Here is a 16,200-nt window from a genome sequence, read left to right as displayed (position 1 = left end):
AGCTATTATAATTACCTCATCATGAGAATATTTTATAACATGATCTTTTATAAGAGAGATCAAACATCTAAAAAAAAAATTAAATGTATAAATAAATTATGATATGACATTATTTTTTTTAATAAAAGATGATTATATTCATTTTAAACATTTATTATAGTCCATCTTTAAATAAGATAAAAAAATAAATTACAGGATTAATTTATAATCGATCTCAAATGAACTTATAGTATGATTAAAAATAAAAAAAATTAATGTATATATAAATTTATCAACTCCTAAATAATATAGTAGCAATAGGACATCCTAACATATGAATGGTTCAAATTTCACCTACATTTTAAAAATATTCAACTCCTAACTAATATGGTAGTCTGGCGTCGTATTCTGCGGGGGTCATATTTTAGGAACCAGAGTGGCTGCGCTAATTAGAAATATAAAGTCTTATTGCCGGTTTTCCAAGTCATAGATTTTATGAACCAGCACCGCCCCTCCCGAGTCATAGATGTGATCGACCCTCTTAACCTCGATCTTTGCTTCCCATGGCCACCGACGCCACGGCCAAGTTCCACCCGCCGGATCTCCTCCCTGCTTCCGGCGACCTCGGCGTCATGCAACACGACGGCATCCACTTCTGGCAGTTCATGGTCGCTGGATCTGTCGCCGGCCTTGTCGAGCACACTGCTATGTTTCCCGTCGATACCCTTAAAACCCGGATGCAGACCGGATCCCCGCCCTGCCAGCCTCTTCTCAGCCTCCGTCAGGCCCTTCGCACCATCCTCGCTGCCGAGGGCACCCGTGGACTATACCGTGGACTTGGTGCGATGAGCCTCGGCGCTGGCCCCGCCCACGCCGTGTACTTTTCCGTGTATGAGCTCTCCAAGGAGTCCCTTTCCGCCGGAAACCCTAACAATCCCGTCGTTCATGCCGCATCTGGAGTGCTCGCTACCATCTCTAGCGATGCGGTGTTTACTCCAATGGACACTGTGAAGCAACGTTTGCAGTTGAAGAGTAGCCCTTATAAAGGGTTTGTGGATTGCGTCGCCAGGGTCTTGAGGGAGGAGGGGATTAGGGCTTTCTTTGCTTCGTATAAGACTACCGTGTTGATGAATGCTCCCTATACAGCGGTGCACTTCGCAACCTATGAAGCGGCAAAGAGGGGTCTAACGGAGATCTCACCAGACAGCGTAAATGACGAGCGACTGGTTGTGCATGCCACTGCTGGTGCTGCTGCGGGTGCCTTGGCAGCAGCCGTCACCACACCTCTTGACGTGGTCAAGACCCAGTTACAGTGTCAGGTAGATCTTTCATTCAAATACTCCTGCATAAAGGATATTTTGCCCCTTCTCTGTTCTTATTACTTAATTTCTCATCTTGGTTTCTTTTGTTCTGGAAAGTTTGCATAATCTCTGTATATTTCCCCTTATAAGTTGTTGCCTTCCTACAAAGTTTGCAAGTGTTATCCAATTAGTCAGATCATAACATTCATCAGATGTGCCCACTTCTGGTATAAATAATTTGTTACAGCTATGTATAAGATATGTGGAGGACTAGAAATATTACAATTGCTGATTGAAGTTAAGATTTTCAAGTATAAGATTTATTTGGAAACAACCACTAGGAAGGTCATCGTTCCCCTAACTTATTGGATCTTTTGGTAATAACTCTAGCTTTTAATGGTGTGGTAGTCTTCATTGTTGATGTAAGTTAATAGTTGCATATGCACATTGGATAATTTTAATCCTATATGAGATATTTAGTTGGTTCATATTGTAGTCATGTATATATTAGGGTGATTATTCTCTGCTCAATTGAATCATCAATTAAATTGGCGATTCCTATATATCTGAGTGTGATTATTTTCCAGGCAATTAAACAATCAATTTTAGCCTATTTATAAAGGTGAGAAGTCTATGGGAAGGACAAACAACCCTCCTAATCACCTTTTCTATAAATGAGCAATTCTATCATCATAGTGACTCAAGGATTAATATTTTTGTTCATAAAAAAAAAAGATTAATATTTTTGGATTTTTCTCACCCTCCTAGACTCCAAGATTCCCTCTTCCCTCTCTTTTCTTATTTGGCTCCACCAATGCCAAATCCACCATCAAAGCTTTACTTCCGCATATACCACCACCCTGTAACATCATACTATGAGAAGTTGATTTTCTAATAAGGTAAATTCAATTTCTTATCTGAAAATACTTTTATTTAATTTTAGTTGGTTGTTATCAAATTTTTATATTTACCTAATTTTTCAAATAAACCTTTGTTTTTTCTCTTTTCCACAAACCAAGTTTGGTTATCTTATTTGGCTGTCAAACTAATGTATGTAAAGTTACAATTCTTTTATAAATTTCATTACCTGTCAACTTTTAACATTGTATGTTGAACCCTATTGTAAGAGATGTAGACAATAGGTATGAGATACTTGAAATAAGTTATAATAACATTGTGAACAAGTATAAACCTAATTTTTTCATGCATTCTAAGCGTACTTGTATGTTGATGGGTTTAATCAACAAATGTTCTTGCCCTACTATAAGAGAGAAAGTTATGCCTCAAATTTATATGATGGGTATTTTCTGCTGTGAATCCCTCTATTTTTCTCTTTTCTAATGGTTTAGAAATTTGTTACAAGAAGTTTTACAATGAAAGAAAAACAATTTAAGCTTGTAAGAAAATAATAGAGCTTTAAGGTAAAAACCTTTAGCTCCAAGAATAAAGCTATAAATTAAACATGAGATCACAAGAATATTAGAGCTTGACCACAATTTTACCAACCTTGACTAACTTCCCCCTTTAATTATAGCCTCAAAGTTGCCTTTCAACAAGATTTAATCTATTGTAAAGCAACACTCTAGTTGACTTAACCTTTTTCAGTTGTCTATTTTTGTGTCTGCATAAGCTTTTACCTGACAATGAATCTTTTGATTCAACTTCATTTCAGTCGAGTATTCTTCCCAACAACGTATTTTCTTTGATTAACTAAGCCTTTTCCCTAAACCCTAAACCCTAGACTAGCTGTAGATTCACATAGGTTATGTGCAACTGCATCATTTCAATGATCTTTTTGTAACTTATGTTTCGGATTTAATTGAGTGTCTAGTCGACTCAACTCTAATAAGTCGATAGTTAACTCTACTCTGCATAAAAATATTCTATTTGTGTGCAAATATTCTGAGTCAACTTTCTAGATAACCAACATACCAATCGACTAATGTCAACCAATAGATTGGATCATCGGCTACCACTAAACTATGGTCGACCCATCACCTCTGTCAACATTTTCTTGAGCTCTAAAGTACAGGTAAACTTGATTCTCACAGCTTACTAAGATTTATCTATTGTAGCTTTACGGCCCAAGGGGGTCATCTTCTGTCACGTCTTTACTCCCTTGGGTGCACTAAGTCCTTGACTTGTTCTATGTGTCATTCTTCGCTTGTCACCTATGTAGTTCACCTCTTGCAGCTCTTGTTAATGCTGCCAATTCAACGCTCGTCTTACGATCCCTCAAATATCCTATATTGAACTTCTTTGATCTCTAGTAGACCTTTGAGCCAACATCAATTTGGTCGTGCAAGATTCATGTGTATTCTACCAAGTTCTTGCACAACTTCATGTACACATCAATAATAAAGACAAACTTAAACTCATTGCTAAACACATTAAAACACTTTGGCCAAATATGACCACTTAAGGCATAACAATACTAGCAATGTCCTGCATTTTTGTGTTTGATAATTTATTTCAAAAAATTAATAAGGACAATTGAACCAACAACTAGGCTCCCCCTTAACTTAAACTTCCCTTCACCTAACTCCCATTAAGTTAGGATTTTACCTCTTCATTCTTCACATTTGGCAAAAAGTAGCGTAAGGCTGCGTACAATGGATCCTTCCCCGAGACCCCCGCATAGCGGGAGCTTCGTGCACTAGACTGCCTTTTTTTTTTTTTATTCTTCACATTTGGCACATATCAAAATGAATCACATCAGAATTATTTAAAACGTCGATTAAGCTATTCATTTTATCATCAAGATAAAACATTAGCATAAAGTTCAACACATGTTTAAATAAATCCAAACTTAATTAAAAAACATGGCTAAAAAATTTGATAAAAAACTCATTTATGCACATTTTAGTCAACTGACTATTTAGTGTCGGTTGCTCACTATTTATTGCTAGTTTACTAAAACTAATTGTTAGTCAACAAATTCCTATAATATTAAACTATTTGTTTTTTTAAATGAAAATTACAAACTTTTTTAAAAATAAAATTTCACAGAGTTTATGTTTAATAGTTTTAACAGAGAAAAAATAAAGCATTTGTTTTGATAGCTTTTTGAATAGAGAGTGTATTTTTAATAGTAAACATGTATTTTTAATTAGAAATTTGAATTTTTAAAATGAAATTATTGAATTATAATCTTTGATCCAAATGTACACTATCAATAGATAGAGCTCCCACATAATTGGTTGTCATTCACATAATGAGTCATTTTCCACATGATCATATGATCAATATTTTTGTATTATTGGGGTAACATAGTGCATTAAACTAACATTCTAAACCAGAGTATTACCCTAACATGTCACTTGATATATCGGTATCTTGATAAAAATATTAGGTTATCTAAGTTTACAGTGAGATATAACAAGGTATGTCTAATTTTGTTGCGAGATCATGCAATCTAATTTTGTAAACTATTGAGTCAATCACAATATAAATATATTGATTAAAATTCCACTTGGTTAACTTTAGCAAAATTATTTTAGTAGCGAATGATTTAAGCAACCCATATATGTTTAACCCAATTGGAGTCACCAACAACTCTTTAGGAACCCATTTTCTATAGCTTTGGATTATCCTCTAACACTAAGACAATGGTAGATTTTTTTATTCCTGATTTCCATGTAACCTAACCCATTTTTGTTAAAATTTACTCATTGACTTCTAATGATCATGTGTAAGGATTTTTGAGCCTATAGTAAATTTTTCTAATGCCTTTTTTAATATCATCACTTTATTTTCCAAATCATTATTTTCTACATGTAGTTCATGCATCTTATCAAAACAAGCATAGCCATTTAATTTTTGTTCTAAAATGCCAATAAATTTCTTTAATTGAATATTTTTTCTCTTAGCCTGATCTAGTCATGGTAGAAATTGCATCTAATTATTCTTTATAGAAAAATTGTTTAGCTGACTTACCTAGTCACTTGAGTAGTATGATTAGCTCCCTTTTGACTTAGCTCTCTTCTTCTTTAGACGATATTTGTAACACTTCGTTGTCATTGACAGTGAGCGCTAGGTGATTTTTATGGTTGATTTCATTTTCACTATTCGATGAAGAAGTGTTATCGTATGTGATCTTTAAGACATTTTTCTTCTTTTCGGTTCTTGGTTTTTCCTTTTCTTTCCCCTTTTTCAATTTTAACATTAGTGTCTCATGTGTCTTATTTTTATGAATTATAACATTAAAGCTTTCTCTTTCTCTTTTTGTTCTTCTTTCTCCTTAGAATCTATTTCACATCATTCATGCTAAGGTTTAAATTTCTAAATGCTTTACCTACTGGTCTCACCATCTAAGCTTCTTTGTTGCTCTCCACTAAAGATGATGATTCCATCTATGATTCCAAAGGTGTAGGACTTCTACTTTTATCCTTCTTGTTTGCTATAATAGCAGCTCCTCTTGTTCTTGCCTTTTCTTCTTCCATTATTCAGTATTGTGTTTTATACAATTCCATAGTTGAAGATATATCCTCTCCTCTAAAGTGGGTAGTTTAAAGTTTCTTGACATATAGAATGCATCTATCACGGATCACTATTGAGGTGTCCATGGAAACCTATTTAATGCATTTCAGAGTACTTCTTAGTTGGTCATGTTTAATATTAGTGTTGGTCAAGTTCATGGTTTAAAATTTTATTCTATGTCGAGCGAAATGGATGAAATTTACCATTCCGCTTGTTACCTGGTGAGTAGCAATCCTACGGCGAACTTTGTGGGGTCACGGATGGCCGCAGAGGTCGTCACGATCTTGAGGAGGCCATCGCGACTTTCATAATCTTGTAAGGCAACTCACTATGTGAATTCCATAATTTTACTCATTTTTTTTTGTGGTGGAGAAACATTAAGAAGTCTTTAACATAGTATAGCAGACCAATAAAGATATTATCCTCATCTAGAGGAAAGCTATCAATTCTTTCCCAAGAAAAGAAAAGAAAATAGGAATTGTATTATCTCAAAATTTGTCCAATGCATGGGATTCTAACCCTTTTTTATAGGTTAGCATTATGAGTTATTCTTCATAAAATAATAGAAGACTTTTCATATAAAACTCTAACTATCCTAATAAAAAAGATAATAAATTTTTACAAAAAAGTTAAATAATTTTTTGAAGTTCCAACAAATTATAAATGTTAATGATTGGATAATTTTGAAGAATTTTAAATAGAATTAAAAAAATGTATTCTTCCTCGAGACCCCACACTGGCGCAAGTTTCGTGTATCAAGCTATCTTTTTTTTTAAAAAAAATTTATTGTGTTATTGTCCTCAATAATAATAAAAAAAACTCCGCCCATGACGATCGGTCATGGCCTGTCCCATGCCCGGATAAAGGAGGAGGTTTACGTTAGGTTGCTTGTCAACGTTAAAACTATGACAAATAGTCAATAAATGGATCCATTAAATTTCTATTGTGCTAATGCTAGGTTGTTCCCTGGAAGGAACACGTTGCAGGGTCCTAACGTCTCGGCAAGGACGCTACATCTCCAGAACTCGAGTGTAGTGCTAAATATGCAAGAGTTCGCGTTATAGAGTCCGACTATAATGTCTTAGCAAGGATCGCTACATCTCCATGAGAACTTGAGTGTAATATTAAATAGGCAAGAGTTCTCACACCATAGGTTGGATAAGAACAAATATGATAGGAAAACTAATAATCTAAGATTTGGAACATGGAACATAGGAACTCTCACTGGTAAATGAGGTAGTAGATATGATGATTAGGAGGAGAATTAGTAGTTTGTGTGTACAAGAGACAAAATGGGTAGGCGAGAAGACAAAGATGATAGAGAACTTGAGTTTTAAGTTATGGTACATTGAAAAGAGTAAAACATGAAATGTAGTGGGTGTTATTGTAGATAGTTTGTTAAAGGATGAAGTTGTAGGAGCAGTTAGAAAAGGGGATAGAATTATAGCCCTTAAGATAATAGTGGCGAAAGAAACTATGAACATAATTAGCGTATATACACCACAAGTATGATTAGATGAAGCTACTAAATCAAGGTTTTGGGAGGACTTAGATGAAATATTATAAAATATTCCACCAAATGAAATGATTTTAATAGAAGTTGATCTAAATGGGCATGTCGGAGTGAAAAGTGAGGAATATGAGAGGGTACATGGGAGTTATGAGTTTGGAACGAGAAATGAGGACGGAAAACTATATTAGATTTGCGATAGCATATTACCTTATATTAGCTAATACGTTTTTAAGAAAAGAGAAGAACACTTAGTCACATTCAAAAGTGAGAATAATAAATCGCAAATTGACTTCTTATGATTAGGAAGAAGGATAGAAAGATTTGTAAAGATTGCAAAGTTATCCCTGGAGAAAGCTTAACTATCTAGTATAGGTTAGTAGTGTTGGATATACGCCTCAAACGTAGTATCAATAGAAAGAAAATATATATGATTCCTAGAATTAAGTGGTGGAAGTTAAAGGATGAGAAGCAAAATATATTTAAGGAGAAGGTAGAAGTGCAAGCATTATGTGAAATATACGATGACTCTAATACGACATGGGATAAGATGACATCCAAGTTGAAAATAGTAGCTAAGAGTGTACTCGGTGAGTAGGGACATGCACCACTAAGGAATCTTGGCGGTGGAATGAGAAAGTACAAGAAGAAAGTGAAGGAAAAACGAATAGCTTATAAGGAATTATATATTTATAAGAACGAGGAAAATTTTAAAAAATATACAATAGTCAAGAAAGAAGCTAAGAAAATAGTGAGTGAAGAAAAAAATAAAACTTTTGAACGATTATATCAAAAATTGGATACAAAAGGAGAAAGAGACATTTATAGAATAGCTAAAGTGAGAAAAAGAAAAATAAGAGATCTTAGTTAAATAAAATATATTAAAGATGAATGTAATAGGGTATTAGTAAATGATGGAGAAATAAAAGACTGGTGGAAGAGGTATTTTCATCAACTTTTTAATGAAAATTTAGGTGACCAACTTAATTTAGGTAATTTAAGTAGGTCAAATGAGCATAGAAATTTTAATTTTTATCGTAGAATTCAAACTTCAGAAGTAAAACAAAATTTAAATGAGATGCACAATGGAAAGGTTGTTGGACCAGATGATATTCCGATAGAGGTATGGAAGTGCTTAGGGAAACAAGGTATTGAATGACTTACAAAATTATTTAACATGATATTGAAAACGAAAAAAATGTCTGACTAATGGAGGATAAGTACTCTAGTTCCCTTATATAAGAATAAGGGAGACGTACAAAATTATGAAAACTATAGGGGTATTAAGTCATACTATGAAACTTTGAGAAAAAGTAATAGAAAAAAGATTAAGGAAAGAGATCACACTGAAAATCAATTTGGGTTCATGCCTGGAAGGTCGACAATAGAAGCTATATATCTTCTTAGACAATTAATTGAAAAATATTGGGAGCAAAAACAAAATCTACACATAGTATTCATTGACTTAGAAAAAACTTATGATAAGAGTCCCAAGAGAAATTATATGGAGAATTCTAGAAAAGAGAGGTGTTAGTGCAACATATATTGAACTAATTAAGGATATGTATGAAGATGTAACGACCAGAGTCAAGACTTCAGGCGGAGTAACTGAAACATTTCCAATAAAGATAGAGTTATATCAAGGATCAACTCTAAACCCTAAATTCACTGTGCACATTCAAGACACAGTACTATGGTGCATGTTGTTTGTAGATGATATTATTTTGGTAGATGAAACACGTGAAAGAGTAAATGCTAAACTAGAATCTTGGCGGGAAACACTAGAAGAGAAAAGTTTTAAACTCAGTAGATTAAAGACAGAATATATGGAATTTAAGTTTAGCAATATTAGAAGTAATGAGACGATTGTTAAGATAAGAGAGGATGAGTTGTCCGGAACTGAGAGATTTAAATATTTAGGATCATTTTTGCAAAACGATGGAGGGATTGAGAGATATGTCTTACATAGAATACAAGCAGAATGGTTGAAATGGAGATGAACGTCGAGTGTTTTATGTGATCGTAAAGTACCTCTTAAACTTAAAGGTAAGTTCTATAAAATCGCAGTTAGACCTGCTATGTTATATGGAGTTGAATGTTGGCTATGACTCGAGCACATGAGCAAAAGATAAGAGTTGCAGAGATAAGGATGTTAAGGTGGATGTGTGGACTTACGAAAATGGACAAAATAAGAAATGAGAGCATTAGAGAAAGTCGGAGTTGCATCTATTGAGGAAAAACTCCTAGAGATACGTTTAAGATAGTACGGACATGCACTTAGACGACCAATAAATGCTCCAGTTAAGCGATGTGAAACTATGAATAAACATGCATATCAAACGAGGAAGAGGAAGACAAAAAAAGACTTGGTTAGTAATAATAAAATAAGATAAAATTTATTTAAATATAGATAATGATATAGTAGGAGATAGAGTTTAATGGCGTAAAATGATTTATACAGCCGACCCCAACTAGTGGGAAAAGACTTTGTTGTTGTTGTTATTGTATTATCTTCAATAAAAAAAATTCGACTCTATTGAGTAGGGTGGTAGAGCAGTTGTGAAGCGGAGGTGCCTTTTTAGTTGAGTTGAACAAATGTTGCTTTATTTCTTTGATCATTTCATTTTTGATGCTAATGTGTTTTCTTGTTTACATTAATTCTCCCCCAAGGATGAGAACCTGACTCCCATTGATTCTCGGTGAGTTGTCGTCTTTTTTTCTTGGATTGTCTTTTCCAAGTGTAGAGAACAATTGCTTTGGTAACTCTATCTACCACGCTAAGTAGATCGTCAATGATAGAAGCATAGTAGTCAATAGTAATATGACCTCTAGGCAATTCAGAGAAAGTGAAATAATATATTAAAAAAAAGGCAGCCCGGTGCACGAAGCTCCCGTTATGCGGGGTCCCAGGTCCATTGTACGCATTCTTACTCTGCTTTTTGCCTGTTTTCAGGATTTGAACCTGTAACCTTTTGGTTACAAAGCAACAATTTTACCGTTGCGCCAAGGCTCCCCTTTAAAGTGAAATAATATATTCCCATTGAAAATTAGATTGATGATTAAATACGCATATAAATCAATAACATATGTATTAGTCTTAATCATTCTCATAATTTGAAAAGAACCTAAAGAGGACATGAAGCTTTTTGGAGGAAATTATAGAAAAGTATCTGGAGTGAATGCAGACAAGCACATAGTCCCCTATAATATATTTCTTAAATCTATGATGTGTATTACTTTGAAATTTATAAGCCTCCTTACTTGGCATAACTTTTTTTTGACATTAGAATGAATCTCTCATTGCGCTTAGTAAAACTCAATTCTTTATAGGGTCTATGTTTTTGAGATGTTCAAAATGAGGATTGTGACAATTTGGTAGATTTTGTGATAAATATGGGTACCTATTTAAAGGAACACGTCTTTCTTATTTGGGAATTACAGCTGGTGGCCTAGCTGGGCATTTTGAAAGGATAAGACATTGCCTTTTGTATTTTAGTGACCTTCACTATGGCTAGATGTTGCCCGAATCAAATAGAAATATCGCACATCTCAAATGACAAAGACAACAAAGCAAAATACAGGATTATCCACGCCATTGTCTATTCCCTATAAACCTTGGAAAGATGTTAGCATAAACTGTCTTTGGATTACCTCATACCAACCAGAGCCATGACTCAATTTTAGTAGTAGTAGGCCGATTTTCTAAAATGACATTTTATTTCATTCAATAAAACAAATGATGCATCACAAATAACTAAATTTTTCTTTATGAAGTTATCTTGCAGCGGTTACCCATGACTATATTGTAAAGTTTGTTAGCTATTTTTGAAAAACCCTATGAAAGTTATCGAGGACCTAACTTAAATTCTCTTCCACCTTTCATACACAAATTGATGGTCAAACCGAGTTTGTTAATCGTAGTTTAGAAACATGTTAAGGTAGTAGTCTATCTGAAATTGTTTATGGGTTGTAAGCTCAGCAACCTATTGACCTATGCTTTTGACCTATCCTTTCTCATTCTTTTTAGTTGGATGGGAGAGAGATCCATGTCGATGTCAAGAGGAAAATCACATTTAATAATACTTAAAATTCAAGTTGATGCATTGTAAGTTTAAGGAGTACAATGTAGGGGACTATTTGCGTGTCTGCATTCATCCTTTTTTAAAATTTTTTTCAAAAAGCTTCATGCTTGTTCCTCTGGTCCATTTCAAATTGTGAGAAAAATTAAGACTAATGCATAATTATTGACTTATCTCCTAATTTTAACATTAGTCTAATTTTCAATATTGAGGACTTACTACCATATCCATCTCGGGGAACATTTGAGCCTTCTTTGTTTGTTGATTTGCCTACAGGTCATACACCTACAATGCTAGTTCCAACACTCCCATCCATAACACAACCTTCTCATCAGATTGTGAGCAATATAGACCATCAAATAGTGATCTCTCCAAATGAAAGCCCTCAAGGATATCTAATTCATTGGAAAGGGCTTTCGGAGATTGATGACACATGGATCACCATAGATGAGCTTTGAAGCCTCCCCTAGACTTTTGGAAGAAATAGAGCAACTACTACTTGATTTAATTAGAGAGGCGCCACCTCCTCGCACTAATATGCCTTGTTGACAGTCTTGAATTTCTTGGTTTATCTTCCCACTCGACTTTGTCGAGTTTTCTTCAGTTGGGGAGAATAATGCAATCAATAATTAAATTCTACTAAAAAGTTATTTTATTTCTTTTGAAAAATCAGCCAAGTTTTATTAGGATAATTAGGGTTTTTTCTAATTCATTAATTTAATTTGTTAGTACTTTTAAAAGTTTTTATTAGAATAATTAGGGTTTTATTAGAAAAAGTCTTTTATTTTATGAAAATAAGTCATGTTATCAAACTGTAAATAGGGGTTAGGATCTTATGTAATAAAAGTAGTGACTTAATATAATTCCATTTTCTTGTTCTCTGGGTGAGAATTGGTCGTTCCTTCGGGTGAGGATCGTGATTTCATTCATACGTTATGTTGCATCTCCTGATTAGTTTTTTTATGCCCAATTCGACTTCAATTTGATACCCAAATTCAATTTATCGGTTTGGTTTGTATCAAATAGTTCAGTTTTATTTCTAAATGTGAAATTTAAATATGACAATTTTTTTTTTCATTTAAAACTTAATTATTTGATGATCTCTTAAACTCCCTGCCAGTTAGACCCTACACCAGACATGCAAATCTCTATAGATATAATTATCTACTAATACCCGACCTTAACACTATCAAACCTTTTAAATTTCATTATTATCATTTTCTTGAATCACCGAGGTAATTGTAGAAAGAGGAAGGTAGTTGTATCTTCTAGAAGAACCATTAAGAAAAATTCGTATGCAGACATGATGTGCTTCCTGAGGTGAAGGTTGTCTTATTCACAAGGAGGGGGTTGGGTGGTTATGAGGGCTTGTCCTTCTTGTAAGAAAGGACAAGATAATCATGCACTAAGTCCAAAAGAAAGATATCACCATATGACAAGGGATTTCCTTCTTGTCAATCCCTTGCGGCCATCTACACTAACTAAAATTTTCTTGATCTTGATAAATCCCTACAAAATGATTTTGATCCATAACATTGAATAGTCCTGACCATCAAAATAAGAAAGCTTGGTATTTTTAGTGATCAAAAGGTTCCATCGACCAAGAATAAAGACAAAAGAACACAAGATTAAAGGAGAAGGCAAAGGAAATCAAGCTATCTTCAGTTCTATCCATTCACTATAAGCAAGTTATGATGTCAGTGACACTAAGTTGATCTTTAGAAGAGACCCCTAGGGAAAGTGATGAGGTGGGAATGGGAATTATGGTAAGGTGATCCTCCAGTGTCTTATTTCAATTTGAAAGATGACCTTCAATTTACATAATTGGTTCTCTGAGAAGCCAAATGATCCTTTCTGTAGCATGTGAATAAAAGTCTTCTTTGAAGGTCACCACATTTTATGATCTCCAAATTTGCAAGTGGTATTAATAAATTCTAGCAAGCTCAGTTGTTTTCTCTCAATCACTTGACAAACAGAGTTCCTCTATTAGGCATGTCACCTAGGAGGCTAGGACTTCTAAGCTAAGCATGAGACAATACTACAGCTCTTAACTGTGCAGGGAATACAATAAACCGAGGAGCTTCTACCTGATGACAATGAGATCATGAGTGACTGTACATGCCCCTTTTAGTCCGCATTCCATTACTTGGAATGACCAACATATTCTGTTAAGCCATTGGTAACACGTAAAGCTATAAATAATACATCACATATAACATCCTATTTAAACTAAAATCAATATGAACCACGAGTAGTTACCAAGAATAAAATTCTTCATTACAAGGCAATACTGACTGCAAAACTAAAGCGGACAGAACATGTCCATGTAGTTGCACGTGTCTGAGATATCAAAACATGTCCATTACTTGGACTGCCTATGATTAAAGCCCTAATATCAAAACTCCTCAATACTAGATCCATGAACTCATGATTAAACTTGTTCAGTTACCAACACTAGTTCAGTCCAAATAAACATAGTTGAAGTTTTGTTTATTGATTTGCATCAAATTTCACCTATTTTTAAGGTCAAATTTAAGCCAAATTCGATCCATAACCAGATGAATACATAAATCATTGAATAGAAGCCCGAGTAACCCTCAACTTGACCTAATTCAGTCTAAATTATAACTAAATTGATGAATTAAAGTGCAGATATCTCAATCGTAGATGACATTCGTTAGCTTAGAAGTTTGTTAGGATAAATAATAACTTGGCATAAGCCGAGTTGGTGCTTAGGTGGCAGATTGACACATGAGAGTAGGGATTGAATCCGCTGGGGAACAATCTCTTGGGGAATAAAATTCCTCTCACCTAAAGTGGCCGTTCGGTCATTGTGATGTACTCCCTTCATCTCGCTATGGGGCTGGTATTGAGAGACACTTGGGGTGAGCAAGTCACCTTTTGCCACATATACTCAGGCTGTTTTAGGGGGTGCCAGAACAAACTGGATCGAAGCCCAATGAGGTTCAACCCCCAAACTTTTATAATAAAAAAGAGTGGTTCAAATCACTATTATGTTGTCTCTCCAAACCACCTTAAATGATGGTAATATTTCATGAATGATACAATAGATCTTGTTTCCATACATTATCACGGATGGCATGCTCAAAATGCCTTACTAAAAGAATAAAGTTTTTTTTTTTTTCAGTTTTGCAATAAAAGGAAACTAATGTGCGTCAAATAATAAAATATTGACATGTTAGTAATGAATCGAAACATTTTGCTAAATTTGTTATAGGGGCTGATGCTAAGGATAGACTTTTGCTCGTTTCTTGCAGCAACACCCTTCATTTTATTCACCTACTGCATCTTTGACAAGTAGGAGAATGACACAGGAGAGTTTAGAACTTGTAGTTAAAATACTAATTTCTGCATTAGATGATATGGGAATGCGAGTATTGGCGATCTTCTCTGCAGGTTATTCAGTCTGGTAACTTGCCAAATAATCTGACATCATTTTCTATCCTTGTTTCTTTTACAGGATTATATACTCTTTTGACTAATTTTGGAAAGTTGCTGATGATTTGTTTTACAGATGTTGCATTCGAACTACCCCGCTTTTTGTTTTTTTGATAAACCGCTGCAAACAATGTTAAAATTTTGTTTTGTTTACTTAATCCTCTGATATCAGGGCGTGTGTGGTTGCGATCGATTCTCAAGCAGCTCCACAAGTGAGGTTATACATGCGATAGTGAGGCGTGATGGTTATATGGGCTTGTTGAGGGGTTGGAAACCTAGAATGCTGTTCCATGCACCAGCGGCGGCCATTTGCTGGACGACGTATGAAGCAGCAAAGTCATTTTTCCACAAGTTGAATGACCAAAAGTGACCATCAGGAAATCTGATTTTTTTTTTTTTTTTACTTTTACATATTGTTAAATACTGTACGTAATATGGTTGCGCCAGATGAAATAATTCTATCTTTAATCCATTTTTCTGTATCTGCGGCGCTTAGTTCTATTCTTTATGTTCTCGTAAATGATAATGATGGATAACAAGTTGCCGCGAATGTAATTTTTGCAATATCATGAAAATTATTCCTCAACTTGGATTGTGCAATTTGGTGGAATTACTTTTTATCTTTTTTGTACGCGTGTTACCTTCCGCTAATGTTCTTATTGATGGTTTGTAACCCTAGCTAATGCAAATGGTGAGTTAAAGTCAAGATTCTTTGTTGTTTAAATTTTTTTTCTTTTAACAGAATCTATTTCGTAAAGTCAACTTGTATCTCCTTAGTCTTTGCCTTTTAGATCATCCGGAAATTTTTAGCAACAAATTTTGACGATAAAGTTGCACCTCCATAGAGGATATGATTTACGGTAATAGAAAATTATTATGCTGATATCACTTATTTAATAGAAGGGCAATTATCAAATCCAACAATGGTGGATTGAGATTGTGCCTTTCTGTTTAAAAATATTCAGTCCAAGTTTCCTCATTAGTCGTATAAAAAAAAATATTCGTCACCTTTCATAAAATAACTCTAAATAATATTCTATATCAATATTTATTCACATGATATCAAACATTCAAATATGAGAATAAATAGTTAAAACAATATAAAATAAAACTTAAAATTATAATTTACCTAACCCGTAGCCAGATTTCAAAATATTTAACTTATCAAAATATATAATTGTCATAGGCCTAAGCTGGATACTATATGACAAGACCATTACATTACTGTCAAAATATATAAAAGTTTTGCTAATTTAGTAAAAAAAAACTCCGTTTTTTATTTAGGCTATGAAATATATCTGAGGGCATGATTATACTCGGGATGATGTAAGGAGCATAGCAAATTTAGTTTGAAGTATTTTTTTGAAGTGTGTAAAGTTATCAATAAATTTTA

General features: G+C 34.0%; 1 protein-coding gene across 2 annotated transcripts; it reads left to right on the top strand.

The window, feature by feature from the left end:
* The first annotated feature begins 402 nt into the window (after positions 1–402).
* Positions 403–15,405, top strand: LOC122046510 (mitoferrin-like). 2 transcript variants are annotated; one of them, XM_042607238.1, is made up of 2 exons: positions 403–1,298; positions 14,980–15,405. In XM_042607238.1, the coding sequence occupies exons 1-2, from the start codon at positions 543–545 to the stop codon at positions 15,175–15,177; spliced, it is 954 nt and encodes a 317-aa protein (XP_042463172.1). In that variant the 5' UTR covers positions 403–542; the 3' UTR covers positions 15,178–15,405. The 2 variants fall into 2 exon arrangements, with proteins under 2 accessions (XP_042463172.1, XP_042463173.1); XM_042607239.1 differs by lacking the exon at positions 14,980–15,405 and adding an exon at positions 14,627–14,900 and having other exon boundaries at positions 437–1,298.
* The last annotated feature ends 795 nt before the right edge of the window (positions 15,406–16,200 follow it).

Source organism: Zingiber officinale, chromosome 2B (assembly GCF_018446385.1).
Source record: "Zingiber officinale cultivar Zhangliang chromosome 2B, Zo_v1.1, whole genome shotgun sequence".
NCBI classification, from domain to species: Eukaryota; Viridiplantae; Streptophyta; class Magnoliopsida; order Zingiberales; family Zingiberaceae; genus Zingiber; species Zingiber officinale.
This window is presented reverse-complemented; position numbering and strand designations above follow the sequence as displayed.